The sequence below is a fragment of the Peromyscus maniculatus genome, chromosome 3, assembly GCF_049852395.1.
Source record: "Peromyscus maniculatus bairdii isolate BWxNUB_F1_BW_parent chromosome 3, HU_Pman_BW_mat_3.1, whole genome shotgun sequence".
NCBI classification, from domain to species: Eukaryota; Metazoa; Chordata; class Mammalia; order Rodentia; family Cricetidae; genus Peromyscus; species Peromyscus maniculatus.
In genome coordinates, this window is record NC_134854.1 from 52,988,056 (window position 1) to 53,007,878 (window position 19,823).

Consider the following 19,823-nt stretch of genomic DNA (forward strand, 5'->3'; position numbering starts at 1 on the left):
CCATTTAAACTTTTAGTGCTAGTCCCTTTCCGGCCTCTGTTCGCTTGGCTCTGCCCAGTGCTCAGGCTCTATTGCCAGCGCCTACCTGGGCCGCACTCCATCACGGCTCTGCCTCCCACCGGCGTGTACCTGTCCGCCTTTGTCCACCACAGCCGCTGGGCGCGCCCCGCACACACAAACTCACGTTTAAATTTCCTACTCCTATGAAGGGACTACCTAATAACGAGTTATTCCCACCATAAGGGAAAAACAGAAAAACATTTCCCACGAAGGGATCCTAAACATTGAATTATTCCCACTCTGAGGGAAAAATAAAAAACATTTGAACCCAAATTAAGCAAACAGACAGCAAAACTTTAAGCTCTGGGCTCGCTTGCTGTTCAGCCAGCAGCAATGAGGCCTACCTGCCGATTCTTTGTAATTCAGATGCTGCCGCTCTGCACTGGCGGGAAGAAAGAGCTCAGAGTTTCAGCTATCCTGAAAACTCTACAACTGGAAAAAGTCTTTACATCCTCCATTACCACAGGAAGAGGCTTCTCTCTTTCCTTCATCCTTTCTCTACAGGGCCCCAATCTTTAGGCCTAGTTTCAAAAATTTTTCCCCTTTTTACCGGGAAAATTCTTTTTTCTTGATTAAAATTTTTTCTCCCTTTTCTAACGGGAAATTTCCATTCCTTCCCTCTTCTCTATTGGGAAGATTTCCTTTTTCATTTAAAATCTTTAGCTGTCTTGCCCTTACTTAACTTTGGTGCCTTCCTGCTTCAACAGTCCAATTAACTGACTGTGAGCTAATTGCACCCATTTCAATCCACTCTCACCTGTAAAATGCCGGCCGGCCTTCAAAGAGTGTCCGTCAGCTGGTCCTTCTTTCTCGGATCTCGGTAGGAACCTCCATTTGTAGCGGTAACGCCCGCGTTACCGATAACCGTTCACCATGTCCGAGCGAAGGGCTGCGGATTAAAAAATAGAGACAAGAGACAGCGGGTCATCCATACGATTGGATGTCGAATGTCGTTTATTGAAAGAGGGAAGAAACCTTAAATACGTACAGGCTTACAGCACAAATGGAGGAACCCCCGGAGGGCAGAAGTTCGCTGTCAATGGTCTACATTCCAGACTCAATGTTCTACATTCTAGCATCTAAGTAGTTAACGCCCAAAATACAGGATACACAACAAGGAACTTCCCTTAAGCATTCAGAAGGGTGGATACCGGCAGGGAATCCGAATAGGGAGGACATCTGATCAAGGTCAAGCAAGCAAGGCCGCAGCCACTCCCAGTCGGGGGCCAGGGCCCATGGCGCCCACAAATTTATCTTCATAAAAATGTGGTGATTTGCGATATAGTGTTGCAGGCCTTTAATCCAGCACTTGGATAACAAGGGCAGGGAAATCTCTGTGAGTTCAAGGCTAGCCTGGTCTACAGAGTGAATTCTGGGACAGCCAGGGCTACACAGATAAACCCTGTGTTGATAACCCCACCCCCAAATGTGGTGACTAATACACATCCGGTTTTTTGGTCTGGTGCTGAGCCCCTGGGTTGTTTGGAGCATTTAACAAGATGACAAGTGTCAAGTACCCCAAACGCGTGGTGTGTCACCCACTTCAACACACATCAGCTGCCACTGTTAGTGTCCTGTCGCGTTGTGGCTGCTGGTGGCTGTATTCATTACAGTCTCATTGCTAGTCAAGAGCTATTTGAGGAAGGGTGGGTTGGCCTTGCTCACTTGGAGGGTTCCAGTTCATCTTGGTGGGGAAGGCGGAGTGTGAGGTGCCTGGGACGCAGTCAGGAAGCAGAATCATGTAGTGAGGGCTTTGGGGACCAGTTTGTAAGTAGGACTCATGAGCTGTTGGTTTGGTAAATTTTTTTTTTTTTTTTTTTTTTGGAATGCACAAGAAAATGTGTATTCCCTGCTCCCAAATCCAAAATATTGAGGGGCAAATGACATGCATCAAGATGTTTAGCACATCATTGTTCGGAGTAGGAAGAACAGGAATCTTACCTCCCCGGATAGCCAGTGAGTAAATTGTGCGGCTGTTTATTCATCTGACTTTATTTCTCACTGTTTTGGTCTGGCTGTCCTGGAACTCACCATGTAGACCAAGCTGGCTCTCAAACACTCAGAGGTCCACCTGCCTCTGCCTCCTGAGTACCTAGATTATTGCTGTGTGCCACCATATCTGGCCATGTGCAGCTATTTAAAATAAGAGTCAGGAAAGGCTTGAAATGATCCCGGATCCTCAAGTTACCACCTACATGTTTGGGGCGTGATCTACCTTATATCTCCTGTTCCCTGAACTAACCCTCTGTGGTGACTGAAGATGTGAGGAGCTGGCAAGAGCCAGCCTCTGGAGGACACAGTTCTTGTCTCCGCTGAGGATCTGCCAGGCTCTGAGTCGAGTCAGCTGGAAGCCGGCACTGTTTTGTTAAGGGATCAAAGCAATATTCAAAGTCAGGACTACATTATGATTCCAGCCACTGTGTGGCTTATTTAATCCCTTCCTGGGTCCCATCTGTGACCTCTGAAGATGTGCACAGCCTGTGTCCGCGGAGTGGATAGTGCCAGCCGACATTGCTAGAGGATTTCCATGCTGCACTCTTTCCAGGTGCAGACCAGGGCTCATGTGGATCTCACTGCCCTGGCCAAGGCCCAGACTTCTTTTTTACCTGACCATCAGTTATTGCTGTATGTCCAGATATGACCGTGGAAGAGTTCCTTTTAAGATGTAGTCTGTTAGCTGAGACAACTGGACAGCATAAAAATGGGCTGAAACAGAGAGGCCACATTACCCCAAAGCCGCCCCCCCCCCCAGAGAGCTTCTGTACCATGGGTTACCTTGATGATCCTAGGAGTGTTTAGAACTATGTGCTGTATTTCACAGCGCTCAGAGATCAAGTTTGAGGAGTTGGGTGTAGCTCACTGGTGGAGCCCCTGCCTAACAGTACAAGGTCCTGGACTCAGTCCTTAGCACTACCAAAAAATAAAATCAAGATCCTTCCTTTTCTTCCCTGATTGCAGTGTAGGGTGTTTGTGTTGTATTTCCATGTGCCACATGCCAGCAGGAGAAAGACGGGAGCACCTGGCTTTTGTAGCCACACACAAGCCAATGTCTGGGTGTGGGGAATTCGCCCACACCTGGCCTTGCCTTCGCTGCCGCTTGCTGTTAAGCTAGCAAGTGGGGTTACTTGTGCTGTGGCTGTCGTGGAAACATGTAGTGTACTTTGAATGTTCTGAATTTAAATAATCTCATCGCCTGCTTTTTAAGAGAAAAAAGCGCATCATACATCAGGTCCTTGTGAATCTCAAAGCTACAAGCAGGAAGGTGCCAGACTTCAGCTTCTTTACGGCCTCAAAACGTTCTGCCCCTTTCAAGACATCTGTGATCCCTCATCCCCAGACATCTGACGGTGGAGGTGGAAAGTTAGGAGCCTTGCCTCAGCATCATGTTGAGGGGGATGAAAGCAGCTCTCTCTCTCTCCACCTGCTTTCTTATGAAATGCCACTTCTGAGATGCTCGAGATCAGCACAGAGTTCGAAAAATACCTGGTTTTTCCCTGTCCTCGAAGGAGCCCGTGGTCAGAGCTGAGGGAGCCTTGGCAGCCTCCCTTCGGCTGTGCTGTGGGCGCTCACCTGGTCACTGCTCTGTTCCTTTCAGGCTCCCAGATCCAGCACCTGACGCAGGTGGGAATCGCAAGCCGAATCGGGGCCCAGCCGGTGGAAATCCCTCCCGGCAGAGGCGGCCAGTACGGGGGACCAGGCTGGCCTGTGTACGGGGAGGAGGAGGCCGGGCGAAGAGAAGCCGTGAGTATCTGGGGCTTCCGCCCTTCGCTCCTCTCGCCCTAGCTTGGTTGTGCTGTTGGGGGAAGTCCCTTCCACTGTGGAATGGCTGTGATCTTCCCGAGGCAGGGTTCAGGTTGGAAGTCATGGACCTGAATGAAATCCAGACTTCCTTGGTGTGGTCACTCTCGCTTTTCACGATCTTACCTTTTCTGTGTCCTCACTGGCTTGCCGATGACGCTCCCCCCTTGACCACCACCTGGGATGGTTTTATGATAAGTACGTGACTTGGGGCAACCATCGTCCTTTGGGTTTCTAGCTATTCAGCGTGAGCACCGTTAATCTCTGCAAGGACTTTATTTTCTCAAGAATTTCATGGGGCTGGAGAACTTATCGATGGTTAAGAGCACTTGCTGTTCAATCAGGAGGACCAGAGTTCAAGTCCTAGAACCCTTGTCCAGTGACTCTCCAGTACCAATAACTCTAGCTCCAATGGATCTGATGCCCTCTCTGGCCTCAGTGGGAACACACACAAACATACACATACAGACACACACTGACATATGTACATGCACACACAGAGAGAAAGACACACAGACACAGACTGACATGTACATGCACACACAGACACACACTGACATGTGTACAAGCACACACACACAGAAAGACACAGACACACACTGACATGTACATGCACACACAGACACACACTGACATGTGTACATGCATGCACACACACAGAAAGACACACAAACACAAATAAAAGAAAGTAACTTTTTTTTTTTTTTTAAGAATTTTCTATCTTGGTGTAAATGAACTGATTTTGAGAATGCAGACCTGAAGATGCCTCTGTTTTCATCTCCTTGCTATGTGCCAACTTTTATTTCAATTTATTACCTTCTCGGTGGCCACACTAAATTCCTCATAGTTAGACGTTTTTTTTTTTTCTTTCCTTTTTTTTTTGGGGGGGGGGGGGTGTCGAGACAGGGTTTCTCTGTATAGCCCTGGCTTTCCTGGAACTCTCTCTGTAGACCAGGCTGGCCTTGAACTCACAGAGATCTGCCTGCCTCTGCCTCCTGAGTGCTGGGATTAGAGGCGTGCGCCACCACCGCCCGGCTCCAGTATGCTCTTATGCACACTCCCTGGGCACCAGAACAGAGGCATGGGTTCTCATCATGCCTCTTGCCAGTGGCTCCTAGGCTGCTCCACTCTGGGATATTATCATGTGTGTGTTCCCAGCCCCACTTTTCCTTTCTGGCACCCAGTCTCTCTCTCTTTGTTCTCCCCATGAATCAGAAGCCCTGGAGCAGCTCCTGTGTGTACCCGCTCACTCTACACCCAGCATACAGGGTCTTGGGTGGGAAGGACCAAGCTGGAGAGCTGAAGGAGTTGGTGGGAGATGGGTGGAGGGCAACTTGGCATCCCCAGTGTCAATTTGCTTTATCTCTTGTTCTCGCAGGGGAAGTGTAATAATATTTACTGTGTCTTTCAGACCCACATGCTTGGACATCAAGAATATTCTTCTTCACCGCTGTTTCAGGTGCCAAGGACTTCGGGCAGGGAGCCCTCAGCTCCTCCCGGGAACCTCACCCACCGAGGGCTGCAGGGCCCTGGGCTGGGTTACCCCACCAGCTCCACAGAGGACCTCCAACCCGGCCACTCCTCCGCCTCCCTCATCAAAGCGATCCGAGAGGAGCTCCTGCGACTCTCCCAGAAACAGGGCTCAGTACAGAACTTCCACAGCTGATCAGCACCCCCTTGCAGGTTTGCCAAGTATCTGCTTCCTGTGGAAGCAAGACCAAAAGGAAATCAACTGAGTGGGTGTTTGTAAGAGTCGGAAGCAGCATCTCCGGGCAAGCCGCCCGAGGAAGGGAACAAGTTGCAATTTTAGAAGATGCCATAAAGTCGCACGGACAACTCATGGTTCATCCGCTGGGTTGGCAATTTGGTGGCCACTTGGGTTCAGTCAAAATGTGTGTACTTTGGGCCAAAAGCCAGCACTTCACACACACACACACACACACACACACACACACACACACACACACACACACACGAGAAAAACCAAAACTCGGTCCTAAGCTAACAAAAATGCTAAGTTAGTCTCCTCTTTCAGAGGCAAAATATTAAAACCTACAGGTGGTTAGGGATGGAGGAGGCAGCGTTTCCATGGGAGTCTGACCGGCTCGTACAACACACCCGCTGCTCTGTTTCCTGAGAAGAGAGATTGGCAAGACATTTTAGTACCAGCTTGGTCCCTCTTTTCCTCCATAGGAACTTATTTTAATAGTAATATTAACAACAAGACATGCTGAGACTGTTTGGTAATCTAAAAAAGCTACCAGTGAGAAACGCAATGGTAGGTGTGGAGCCTGGTGATTCCAAAAGAAGCCATCGCCTGCGTCCCTTCTCCTTCTTCTGGTGCTAAGCTCCGAGGGCCCTTCACCTTCCCGTCTGCCAGACACAGCTGTGGCTTTTGCAGGACAAGAGTATGTTGGCGGTTTCATCGTGTTCTGGGGGTGGGGGAAGAAAAGGAAAAAAGAACTCCTGCATTGGGGAGGGGGAAGCTTAATATTTATTTGGTTATTCAAAATACATATCAGAGTTTAGACTTCCAGTCTTAGTTGTATTTGCTGTTTGCTCATTGGGCACACCCAGCTCTTGGTGACAGGAGCATCTCGGTGAGGTCCAGCCTACAGAATGAGGCTGTTGGGGTGTCCTAACGACCAGGTCCTTGCACTTGGCTCACAGTTTGCTCAGATTATGTTTGAATGAGAAGTCTTATGGGAGCAGACATTGTTTTCAGTGGTTCTTAGGACCACCCTGTCGCCATGAGTCTTCCCATAGCAGTCAAGTTTCCTGGGCCCCAGCCTGGAAGTGGCACTGTGTTCCTGTCAGCCTCCCTCGGTAATAACTGAAGAATACAGGGCCTTGAGACCGGGAAGGAAATGAAGTTCCCCCATTTCTGATTTTGTTATCATTGCTTTGTCTGAAAACTCTTACTCACTTTGGCCAGAGAGAGGTCATCTCACAGTATAATTCTGAAGTCACATTTCTCAGCTTCTGACATTGTAGTCAGTGACATTCTGTATTCTGGTGCCTGAATGAGACCGTGGGACATTGCGGGCTCACAGAGGAGTCCCACCAGGAGCCTCTTCCTCAGATGAATGAGAACTTTTTATTGAGCAACAGATAATGGGGTAGAGTGTGCGGAGCTCGGCCTAATCAAAGCCTGTGTGTCTAGGCAGGTTGTAAGAACATGGTAACACCCGGGCGGTGGTGGCGCACGCCTTTAATCCCAGCACTGGGGAGGCACAGGCAGGCGGATCTCTATGAGTTCGAGACCAGCCTGGTCTATAGAGCGAGATCCAGGAAAGGCGCCAAAGCTACACAGAGAAACCCTGTCTCGAAAAAACAAAACAAACAAACAAAACAAAAAAAACATGGTAACAGCTTGAAGAAGCTCCCAGACTATAGTCACTGGTTCCAGAATTGTTTCTGCCCTTCTTAGTCTCAGGACACGAGGACCACCTGCTCCTAGAAATTGGAACAGCCAGTGCCTGTCTGCACACTCTAGATGAGAAGGCATGCAGGAGGAATCCACAGCTCTTCATCAGGTGGCCCACAGGCAGTCTGCAGAGCATGGAGGAGGAGACCCCTGTTCTTGGTTTATTTGCTAGTCTTGATTTAGTATATACTTTTCCCAAGCTGGAAGATCCTCTTTCCAAGCCACTCAAAAAACCAAGTCTCAAATATCCAGGCAGAGTTTTATTATGACACCTTGTGAGAAATTTAAATGACACAATGCAGAGTAAATGGCCCTTTCTCGCCCTGAGTCATGAGTGTTTTGGACGTAGAGTATCCTAAAAGTGATCACCTCCTTTGTACACTGTCGAAATAAGCCGTGGTGTCTGAGGATGTGGTGACAACCGCAATTTTGATGCCTTTGAAAGTATAATAAAGGAGCTGGGTGGTGGTGGCGCACACCTTTAATCCCAGCACTTGGGAGGCAGAGGCAGGTAGATCTCTGTGAGTTCAAGGCCAGCCTGGTCTACAGAGCGAGATCCAGGACAGGCGCCAAAGCTACACAGAGAAACCCTGTCTTGAAAAGCAAAAAAAAGAAAGAAAGTATAATAAAGGGATTCTACCTGTATTTTTATTCCTAGAACAGATACACCTCTCTAAACAGGTGTACAGCCAAAGGTGGGGTGTAGTTTGGCACGCAGACCCTTGGGGAGCTCCAGCGCGCTCGGTTGTTGGTTATTTAAAGCACACTCAGTTTGTACTCCTTTTCCCTGAACACCCGCCACAGCAGGTCTATCACACTGAAACTGCTGTGGGATATGCCATGCCCAGCAGGCGTCCAGCCACTCAGCCAGTGTGCTCCCCTGAAAAAGGTGGTCCTGTTCAACGTGTGTAACTTTGGTGTCCCACATGTTAAAGCACCCCAAAATAAAAGTTAAGTTTGATGTCTGTCCTTCTCTCCTAATTGTACAAGTACTGTCGAGAAACGCAAACTGCAAGTTCGAGTCCGCATTTTAGGACAGCGAGCTTGGAGAAGTGCTGTTTTGTTGTCTCCTTTGTTGCTAATTCCTTGTGTCTGGTTCCTTTGGAATGTCATTCTTGTTATCAGCAAGACCATGTCCCCCCACCACACACACACACACACACACACACACACACACACACACCCCTCTCATAGGATCTCTGCTTCTAAGGATCAGGTGATCTTGCTTGCAGACATCCCTTGAGGAGGGAGCCTCAGTCACTGTGAACATATGAGATGTCTGTGTCAGTGTTCCGGCACGGATGATGTGATACGCTGTGATCTGCCAGCGTCTGGGTTCACATGTAGGCAGTCAGACCAAAGCTGAGAGCCCAGTGTGACCCCTCTTCCTGCTGGTCTGCTTCGAACTTAACCCTTTGTTAGCTTCAAAGGTCTTTTTTTTTTTTTTTTTTTTTTTTTTTTTTGCTCCTGACTTTCTGCGGTTTCTGACACTAGATAGGGTCAGCAGACATGAGCCCTGTCTTCCAAGAGATCTTAGAAGCTCGGCTGGATAGTACAGACAGGTATAAAAGATGGACGCTCTAGATAAGCAGCGTGGCTTAGATATCCACAAAATGCAAAGGGCACAGTTGTGTTGGATATTCAGTAGTCATAGAAGTTGCGTGTTTGGCATTGATGAGATCTTATTGGAGAAGCCAGCTGCAGACCCACTTTGGTGGTACGGCAGGGGATCAGGGTTTAGGAATGGGGTGCTCTGTCACTGACAGTGAACTTGATCTGGAGCTGTGGTAGTGTGAGCACTCAATCGGAAGAGGAGGAAGTAGTGTTGGGAGGAAACCTGTCCAGAAACAGAGCGAGCGAGCGAGCGAGCGAGCGAGCAGGCTAGTGAGACCTGCCTAGGAAGAGCCCTGGTGTCGCGGAAGGGAGGCCAGGGTACCAAGAACTGCCCATGTCTGGTCTCAAGTCAGTGGCGCGAGATGGGCCCCGCAGGCCTGAGCTTCTAGCAGATCCTGGTGGTCCTCTGTGGTCTTCAGCAGGCTGTGGATAAGTACGTCTGGCTTCTTTACTCCTCCATGTTTTCCTCCCATTTTTGTTTCCTCTCACAGTGTGTGCTCATCAGATGGCATAGATGACTTTCAGGCAGTGGGAATTTTGCCAAGCAGAACTTCTGAAGGCATGAGGCCTGTGACCCAAAGCACAGGTGCTGGTAAGCCTGGAAGGCCTCAGGCTGAAACCAGTAATCCCTGCCTTCTTGTATACAGTGTTCCCTGCAGTTAGGTCCAGGTCTCCGTGAGTGCGCCAGGAACCAAGCCAGTCCCCAGACACTAGTCTGTTTAGGCAGAATTTCACGAGTTAATCATTCCTTAGGCCTCCCTTGGCCCCTCCATCCTGGATCCTTAGGAATTAGACACTTGGAAGGATGTCGGGTCAAAGTTCTGGGCACAGGGCAGGGTGCTCCTCTATTTACCAAGCTCACTGCTAGTGGAGTTTTCGCCATGTCATTTCTACCTCCAAAGTGAAGGCTCCAGCGCTCACCATCAGAACCTGCTTGTCCACATCTGGTCCAAGCAGGAGTACAAGGAAGTCCGCTTCTACACCCGTGAGCACAAACCCGTCTGTATGGGACAGTCCATTGAGCTCCAGCATTTAGACCAGCCCATTACAGACATTCCTGGAACAGGTGAGAGGGTTTCTATGGGCCTCTGTTGTAACATTCTCATGAAATATATAGGCTTACACTCGTCACCTAGCAAACAAGAGTGGTGCACATTTCAGGTGGTTTGTTTTGAGGGGGAGGGGTCTAGAGGGGGGTGGTGATTGTGGGTGTTTTTAAACTAGAATTCTTTTGTCCATGCTAAAAAAGACTTGAAAACTGAACCGTCGTGGTACAGTGTTAATTCATGCCTGTGTGTGTAACAGGACACTCGACAATTATCTTAAAGAACACACAGCAGCATTGAAGTATAGAAAAGGAATAGTAAATGCCTTTGGGAACACGAGTCGGTTAGGAACCAGCCAGGACGCAAGAGGAACAGTGAATGTCTACACCCGATAAGCTCCTCCCAGGCCCGTGTCCCACAGGGCAGGTCAATCCAGGCCCCCTGCTTTGCCTCCTTCCTATGGGTTTCTCTGTTTCGGGGGCCACTTCAGTGATGTGCTTGGAGCATCACTGATGTCTTTTCTCGTGCCCACCAGATATACCAAGGACTCATGACTCCCAAAGACACAGTTTGGGAGACATATAGTGCTAAGTTAAAGCCAGACGCCCTGTTCTGCCCCTGCAGTAGAGAAAGAAGCAGGAGGTGCCAGAGCAACCAAGGTGTCTGGTCCTTAATTTAGTCGTCCTGAGCGTCAGGGAGTCGGTTCAGAAACGGTTATAGAAAGGCTCCCCCGGGCTCTGCTCTCCTCTGCAGAGCTCGCTGTGGAGTCAGAGGAACAGAGACCCCGACTAGCACTGTCCGCAGGGAAGCTTGCTCTGCCCGGCCGGCCGGCCGCTGCGGGACCGACTTGTCTCCAGCTGGGTTGAGGTCCGTGTTCTGACTTTGCATCCTTGTGCTAGATGATGCGTGTTAATACACAAAACTGCAGAGCGGATTGGGCCACCTGTGGCATCAAGACTGCAACTTGACAATCATGGTGTGCTGATCTCAACGGGCACTTAAAGCTCAGTGTGGGTGTGTGATTTAGCGATTGAGCCCGCCCTTCTATTTGTCGGTTACGTTTCTACCCTTCAATTAGCTGCACTGTTTTCTAATGTGCTGTAGAGTTTGGAGATAATTTATGCAGTGTTTGGTTCCCATGTTTACAATTTTTACAGCTTTCCTAGCATTTTAAATGGAAATGTCAATAAATGCTACGAATTGGTGTCGAAGTGATCCTTTCTGGTTTATTCCTTTGCAACACCGTTGTTTTGTGGTTTGTCAAATGTGGTTGCCCGTGCTGAGGTGACCTTTGTTCCTTGATTTTGAGTGCCTGCTGAGAACACCTAGTGTGGTTTTCCAGGGACTTCCATCAAAAGCATTCCACTCAGCGCAGCTGGCAGAATTGTGTCCCCGTTCCCATGAGAGGTGCCGCGTCCACTTCGCGGCTGCCCACTGGCCCAGCAGCTGCATCCTCTAAGCAGATGCAGGCAGATCGAAAAGAACGGGACACCATGGTTTAAAAACGCAAATGAGAAGAGCAAAGTTCCTTCCACCTCGAAAGGAGAATAGGGCAAGCTAGGGCTGGTTTTTGCAACCCAAGAAAATGAAACTCCCTGGCACCTCAAGAAAGCAGAACAATTGAGAACTTAGGGGAACACAACAACTAAGAAAAACATGGACTCCCGGGTGGCAGCATCCTGGGACCACCAACGTGGCAATGCTGATGAAATCCAGTCTGTGCATAGACTGGATTCTGTGGATTGCCAGTTTTGTATAAAAGACCTCACTAACGGGGAGCTCTAGAAAAGATACAGAAACCCTCTCTGCCCCTTCGCAACTCTATTTATACATACGCAGATAAACTAACCTTGTCAGGTCGAGCACACAGGGTATTGCCATGGCTGTTGCAGCCCTGCCCTGAGCATGCTAATCCAGGACTTGCCGAGCTTCTTTGAGAGCATGGCTCCTACTCATGGTGAAGGCAGAGCTACCAGCTTCAAGGCTCAAGGAAATAACTCTTCAAGGAGCATTCAGCCAGGTACAGGGGCACACACCTGTAATCCTGGCACTCCAGAGGCTGAGGCAGGAGGACTGTGAGTTTGAGGCGAGTGCAGTCAACCTAGTGAGATCCTGTCTCAAAGGTTCAGAGTTAGTAGCTGAGTGTAGCATGCTTGGGGCCTTTGGTTCAATTCTTAAACCACCAAAATAATAATAATAATAACAACAACAACAACAACCAAAAGGAAATCTCAAAACCAGCAACAGTCAGCATAGCCCAATATGAAGACTCAGATAGTTCTAAACACTAAAAACAAAGGAACAAAAATCTTAATAGTGGGCCAGGGAGATGGCCGAGAAAAGGTGCCGTGCAAACCTAAAGACCCAAGTTCAGTTCCAGAACCCAAAAAAGAAAGCTGGACGTGGTCACACATCTCTGATCCCAGCACTGCTACATCTAGATGGGACACAGGGATGGGACAGTCACCCTGAAGCTCTGAGGACGGGAGTGTGTAGTGCAGTGACAGATCCTGCCTCAGCCAGGGGTTTCCACAGGTGTGACATGGCCAAGTGTGTGCTTGCATTCACACCCCCACCTGTAAAATAATTAATTAAAAAAAAATTTAAAACTTGGCCATTGAGTGTCTTTACAAGTAAGGGCACATTCCTCCAGGCCTGACTACCTGGATTTGATCTCCAGAGCTCACATGATGGAAAGAACTAAATCTTGTATGTTGTCCTTGGACCTCCATGCATGTGAAAACACACACACACACACACACACACACACACACACACACACACACACACACACATACACATACACACGTAAAATTTAAAAAAAATTTAAAAGACTTAAAGTCTAAGCCAGGCATGGTGGTCCATGCCTTTAATCCCTGGATCTCTGTGAGTTCCAGGCCAGCCTGGTCTACAAAGCAAGTTCCAGGACAGCCATGACTGTTACACAGAGAAACCCTGACTTGATCCCCCACCCACCAAAAATCTAATAGCAGGAATAGGACATTATGAATGTTTAAGCAAATTAAAAAAAAAAAAAACTTCTAAAGAAAAATAACATACTTGAATATGCAGTGATCATATATTCCAATATATCAAGACAGTTTTCATTAATAAATACTGGGTATGGGTGTAGCTTAATGGTAGTGTGCTTGCCTGGTACATGTGAGGCCCTAGGTTTGACCCTTAGTACCACAATATTATATATACATATAGATATATAGATATGTATATATAAAGATATCTATACATACATATATACACATACACAGAGATCTGTATAGATACCTCTCTTTTTTTTTTTAAAGAATGTTTACAAAATTCATGAAAATTTTGCTTTCCTATTCAAACAATACCACATGTTCCCAGAATAGGGTGGGTTAACAACCCCAAGGAGGATGTGCCTTTCAAAGGTCTGGTGAAATATTTATATATATATAATAAGTTTATATATATATAGTTTATTTTACAATACCATTCAGTTCTACATATCAGCCATGGGTTCCCTATTCTCCCCCCTCCCACCCCCTTCCCTTACCCCCAGCCCACCCCCCATTCCCACCTCCTCCAGGACAAGTCCTTCCCCGAGGACTGCGATCAACCTGGTAGACTCAGTCCAGGGAGGTCCAGTCCCTTCCTCCCAGACTGAGCCAAGTGTCCCTGCATAAGCTCCAGGTTTCAAAGATACCTCTCTTTATATATATCTGTATATCGTAGTATGTTGTAATGAAGAGGTTTTTTTTTTTTTTAAGCCACAGAAGTGCTGAGGGAGTCGATGGAATGTATTACCTAGCCAGATTTTACCTGCTCTGAGTGTAAACAGGTCCAAAGTACTAGGAGAGCAGTCACTAGGAACAGCTTCAGCGTTGAAGGTCAGGCTGCTCCCACGCCCAAAGCAGTGGTCATTTCTTGCCCCTCCCTCTCCGGTCTGTCCCTCCCTGCTCAGCACAGCTTAGGTGAAAGGGGAGACAGGAGCAGGCCAGCTCCCGAGGGAGATCATTTACCAAGACCTTGTTATTGCAAGATGCCCTGTTTGTCTAGTAACTTGATTCCCAGTGGCTCTCCAGCACGTTTCTCAGCTCCCACCTCTGCCCATCCTGGGTGGACTACAGGGAGGGTGTGTTTGGTTGTCTGTTGTTAGAGTCTGGAAAGATCACAGCGGCAAGTCTGGGTAGACCACATTTGTGTAGCTGCGGATGTACTGTTTGTCTACTCACACCAAGGTGTAGCACTGGGAAAGGATAAGCCAACCCTGTCTGGAAGCTTACATGGTAACATCCTATACAGAGGCCGGGCTGGGGAGGCTCCTTTAGCAGGGCCTGGGAGGGGAAATATTTGGATTGGGGCTCTGTGATGTGGTCATGAGTCTCAATGAGTGGTTTCTTTCATTTAATATTTTAAAATCCTGAAGAAAATGGTAGTGCAGAGTTTAAGGGGAAAGGAATTCTAGCTGAGCCGGGTTGCTTTGTTTCAGTGAAAATAAGCAGGTTGTTTTTCAACAGTAGTTCTGTGCTGTGGCCTTAAACAGATGCTAGATCTGCTAATTTTAGGAGAATTCAAAGACGGACAAGATTGGGAACTTCTAAAGCTGTAAGAGAAAGAATGTTTGCTGCCTCGGTTTGACATCTAAGAACCAGTAGCCCAGTGAAATGGCTCAGTCAGTGGGCCAGGCCTGAGGATCTGAGTTCTGTCCCCAGAGCCCCCCTAGTGGAAGGACCTCCACAAACAACACCCCACAGTCACACACAAAAGCAAGTGAAGTCTGGGAACCGTGTGTTTTTGTCACAGATAGTCTTCTTAGTGAGACAAATTTGATTTATAAACCATCAGTGATGTTAAACGTTTTCAAGACACACTAAATTGAAACGAGATAGCCAGGCAATGGTGGTGCACACCTTTAATCCCAGCACTTGGGAGGCAGAGGCAGGAGGATCTTTGAGTTCGAGGCCAGCCTAGTCTGGCTGTGAGTTCCAGGACAGCCAGGACTGTTTCACGTAGAAACCTTGTCTTGGAAAACAAAAACAAAAAAACAAAACAAAAAAACCAAAACCAAAACAAAAAAATGAGGTAGGCATCATACAAAAACCAATGATCTTTAACTGTTTTTTGTTTTGTTTTGTTTTCATTTTTTTTGTTTTGTTTTTTGTTTTTTGAGACAGGGTTTCTCTGTGTAGCCCTGGCTGCCCTGGAACTCACTCTGTAGACCAGGCTAGCCTTGAACTCAGAGATTCATCTGTCTGTGTCTCCTGAGTTCTGGGATTGAAGGCGTGCGCCACCACTGCCCAGCAATCTTTAACTGTTTTACCTTTTTCTAGCCCAAAGGCTACGTTAGCATCAATATAGAAAAATAAAAGCTAATATAAGTACACTAAAGATGCCAGCATCAAAATTCTAGTAAATTTTAGTCTTTTAAAAAAGTTAGGTGGAGAGTGGAAGATGTCTCAGAGGTTAAGAACACTGACAGCTCTTACAGAAGACTTGAATTCAGTTCCCAGCACCCATACGGTGGCTCACAACTGTCCATAAATCCAGTTTCAGGGGATCTAATGCCCCGATTGTCCTTTGTGGGGAGCAGGCACACATATGGTGTGCATATATATGCAGACAACACTCATACACATAAAAATAAACCATTGTTTGTAGGTGAGAGCTAGGGAGCTGACTCAGTGGGTGGGGTGCTTGCTGTGCGAGCAGGGGGACCTGAAGGTGGCGTTCCTCACACGCATGTGAAAACCCCAGTGTGGGGGTACCTACGATCATCCCTGTACTGGAAGGCAGAAACAAGGATCCCAGAGCCTTGTTGGCTAGTTAGTCTAGCCGGTGAGTGAACTCCAGTTTCAGGATGCTGGCGCGCGCGCACGCATGCGCGCGCGCGCACACACACACACACACACACACACACACACACACACACACACACACGTAAATGCGATCCGATCCATGTTAATGTTAAAAGTGTTCTGTGATGGGGACTGTTCAGGACATTTTACAGTCAAGCTGACTTTATACTAAGCTGACCCTATCAACAAAATGAATAAAGGTACAGAGCAAATGAACACCTGATGGCCACCTCTGGCCTTCACATGTACCACCACACCAGGTACACGTGTGTGACCTTCACGGTGTTTTTTTTACAGCCCCCCTGGCTGAAGCAAGGGCTTCGTCTTGCACTCCATGACATTCCACATTCCCAGAGCTCCTGAAGTGTCTATCATATCACTGGGATGTAATAAATAGTCAGTGGATGCATACATTGAAATACCGGTAGAATATATACACAATCTAGTGAGTTTTTAGTGTGTCTTCATTGTACACACTATGTTTCACCATGCCTGAGCTCGGACCCTTGTTACCTCACCTTTTCAACCTCCTTTAGTGTAACGGTGGGTGGTTCTTAAAGGAATCCTGCGGACTTTGAGAAGTAACTCGGAAGGTGGTTTGTTTTAACATGAACTTGCTGGTTGATGTTTGGCTTCCTTTTTCTAATATGTAACATTATCTATAATAGCAAAGTACTGGAGGCGACTATTACGTTCCTAGGGTATCTCCCTAGATTTTGTTTGCTTTGTTTTTGTACCTTTGAATTTTTTTTTTTTTTCAAGACAGGATTTCTCTGTGTAGCCCTGACTGCCCTGGAACTCAGTCTGTAGACAAGGCTGGCCTCAAACTCAAGAGATCCACTTGCCTCAAGCCCCAGAGTGCTAGGATTAAAGGCATACATACACCACCACCACGACCCAAATTATTTTTCTATTGGATCAGAAATTATTTGGCCCTTAAGTAGGGGTATGTTTACTATACACAATTGTTTCCTGGCCTCTTTTTTAAGTTGTTACATATATCCCTAAATACATATACAGTCAGCTCAGTTTGCATGTTGCTTGTATGTATGTTTTCAGGGCTGACCAGCTTTTGGATAACCAATTAGGAGGCTCATCCCTGGGGTGGCCATTTCTCCAGGCCTCACCATTCCATAGTTGCCTGTAGGCCCTCTTCTCGGGTTGAGGCCTCCTGGAATTTCCCCCTTCCACAGTAGCAAGTCTATTGGTGTCTTCCTTGTTCAGGTCGTATTTGGGCAGCCATGTTGATGGAGCTTCCTGGATGTAGCTTCCCTGAGACATACTCTCACAGACTTCCTGTTCTGGCTCTCACAGTCTTCCCACCCCCTATTCTGCAATCCCTGAGCAGATGTAGTACTTCACAAATTTGAGTCATCCTCACACAGGGCCACGCTAGTCTCCCCGGTATTGTTCAGTTGTAGTATATGTGCTGTGGAAGTGAGCACTGAGTATACATACATTTTAAGAGGCACCAAACAGAGACAGGTCATAATTCGTGAGGTATAGCCTTGGGTGGGGTGGGGTAAGGAGAGGGCAGAACACAATGACCCCTAATTCTGCTCTTAGTTTATTCTGTGACTCACTATATTGTCCCTGTAGCTGAAAAGAATTCCTAGGGTGGGAAGGGTCCATATTCATTTGCATATCAGTTGTCAGTTTAAAAAGGGATACTGTTGTCTTGTGGGACCAGCATGGCATGGTAACCGGAGTGGAGTAGCGGTCACGTTGCATACTGTTCATACATCCCCCAACCCTTCTGTCTTTGTTATCTCTGTATGATTTACTTAATTTCTCAGTTATATGTTGGGGTAATTTGCCTGTATGTGTACCACATGAGTATTGTGCCCATGGCCTCAGAAGAGGGTGTCAGATGCCCTGGAACTGGAGTTTCAGATGGTTGTGAGTCACCATGTGGCTGCCAGGAATTAACCAGGGTCCCATGGAGGAGGAGCAGTGCTCCAATAACTCCAGTAGTTGGAGTCTATAACTCCAGTTCCAGGGAATTCGACACCATCCCTTGACCTCTGCAGGCACCAGGTACGCACATGGTGCAGACATGCATGCAGGCAAAACACTCATAAAAATCAGCTCCCATCATCTTGGGGTTTCATGGAATCCCATAGATGCAGGTCAAAATTGTCTGTATATGTGACAACATTCGGTGTGCGGTAAGCACCTCTGGGTAAAAAGAGCAAATTTTCGCCGCCCTTTCTCATTCCTGGGTGTGGATTTTTTCTGCAGATGTGTACCACCACACCCATTGTGTTCATGGTGACCACACCTCCCCTGGTCCCCATCCCCAGGGTTCTTTCCGGGGGAAGTGCCCTCAGAAAGTTGGGGAGTAGGAGCTGTACTTGCTCCTGTTGATCCTGAACCTTCTAGTGGCTTCTGTCCAGTTAGGTGGGAAAGCTGCCTCTGAACGCACTGGAGGATGCTGGGAGGCTCTGCTCATGTTCCAGAAGATTCAGTGCCTACAGTGATAGACCGGGTCTGGGAAATTGGCTTCAAGATGTTTCAAAGAATTTAAGACGAATTAAAAATCTCTTCCTACCTGACCTATGTATTCTGGTGTCTTATAAAGTCAGAGAGATCTGAAATACACTCAGCAGGGTCTCGGCTCACTGCTTTGGTAACACCTCCATGATGTTCAGCTTGGAAACCCAAGTCTAGTGTTTCTTTTCACACTTCAAAACTGAATGGCAGCTTCTGCCCTGTGGGTCAGTCCTGGTGGTCCCATTTCAGTGGTCCTTTCAGTCACATCTCCCCAGCCCTACCATGACCTTAACATAATGGAGCATGGAACGTTCCTGTACCTAGCACTGCATACACAGGTTGTGTGTGTGTGTGTGTGTGTGTGTGTGTGTGTGTGTGTGTGTGTGTGTGTGTTCTGTGTTCTGGTCCATACCTATAAGCACAGACTAGGGAGGACCAGAAATTCAAGGTTAGCCTGGGCCACAGGAAACCAGTCTTCAGTTACATGTTGAGTTCAAGGCCAGCCTGAATTACAGGAGATTTCTGTCTCAAGAAACAAAACAAAACAAAAAAACACCACCCCAAAACAACTCACAGAAATCAAACGGACAAAACAAAGCCACAGCTGCAGTACGTAAGATGAGGCCACTCACACGGAAAGGACAGAGCCGCATGTCCACCACCTCCCACACAGCAGCCCAAACTGCTGAATGAGCTTTCTGAGCGTGAGCGTTCAACCTTTGGCTGGATCTAATTCTTACGTCCTCTGCTTAGAAAGTTGGTGCCTAAAGTAAAGTGATGTATTTCTGTTCGCATTGGCCAGAATCCTAAATATAACACTAAATCTCCCATCTCGCCGGGCGGTGGTGGCACACTCTAATCCCAGCACTCGGGAGGCAGAGCCAGGCGGATCTCTGTGAGTTCGAGACCAGCCTGGTCTACAGAGCGAGCGAGATCCAGGACAGGCACCAACACAACATGGAGAAGCACTGTCTCGAAAACAAACCAACAAACAAAAAACTCCCACTAAATCTCCCATCTCTTTAAAAAAAAAAAAAAAAAAAAAAAACCAAAAAACTGTACTTGAGGCTGGAGAGATGGCTCAGCAGTTAAGAGCGTGTGTTACTCTTGCAGTGGACCTGGGTTCTAGTCCAGGCACCTGCATGGCTGCTCACAACCATCTGTAGCTCCAGTTCCAGAGGATCTGGTGCCCTCTAAGAGCACTGTGTGCACGTGCACATGAACTCAGGCAAGCACACACACACCCTCGGAAATAAATAATTCAAATAGGTGGGACTGGACAGCCACGGGAGGTATGATGAAGAAAGATGGGAGTGTGGAGGTGGGGGGGGAGCAGGATGAGTGGGGTGCGGCTCACACTTCAAGATGATTGCTATGCCCTTTGTCTGAAGGAGGTGGAGCCAATGTCCTGCTTTTCAAACCTGTCCACTAGAAGACTGCCTTAAGTCTCATGTGCACCCGGAAGAAAGCTCGGGGTAGAGGAGGGGCATCACCATAGGGACTCTGAAAGATGGAGGTCATTCAGACAGCTCTGGCCTCGCTTGCTTT

At 47.7% G+C, this 19,823-nt stretch overlaps 2 protein-coding genes across 6 annotated transcripts in view; both read left to right on the forward strand.

Annotated features, from left to right (window-relative positions):
• The window catches only part of Kiaa1549 (KIAA1549 ortholog), a 136,024-nt gene extending 127,774 nt beyond the window's left edge, over positions 1-8,250 (forward strand). Inside the window, exons 19-20 of one of the 4 annotated variants that reach the window (XM_076566506.1) lie at positions 3,656-3,801; positions 5,318-5,669. In XM_076566506.1, coding sequence (XP_076422621.1) covers positions 3,656-3,801; positions 5,318-5,524 — 353 coding nt within the window. In that variant the 3' untranslated portion in view covers positions 5,525-5,669. Of the gene's footprint in view, positions 1-3,655; positions 3,802-5,269 lie in introns of all 4 variants that reach the window. The other 3 variants (XM_076566504.1, XM_076566505.1, XM_076566503.1) reach the window with 3 other exon arrangements.
• A 1,575-nt stretch (positions 8,251-9,825) lies between these two features.
• Atp6v0a4 (ATPase H+ transporting V0 subunit a4) overlaps positions 9,826-19,823 on the forward strand; it is an 86,819-nt gene continuing 76,821 nt past the window's right edge. For both annotated transcript variants that reach the window (XM_076566507.1, XM_076566510.1), the window contains exon 1: positions 9,826-9,965. The gene's annotated coding sequence lies outside the window, so the exon portion shown is untranslated. The remainder of the gene's footprint in view (positions 9,966-19,823) is intronic.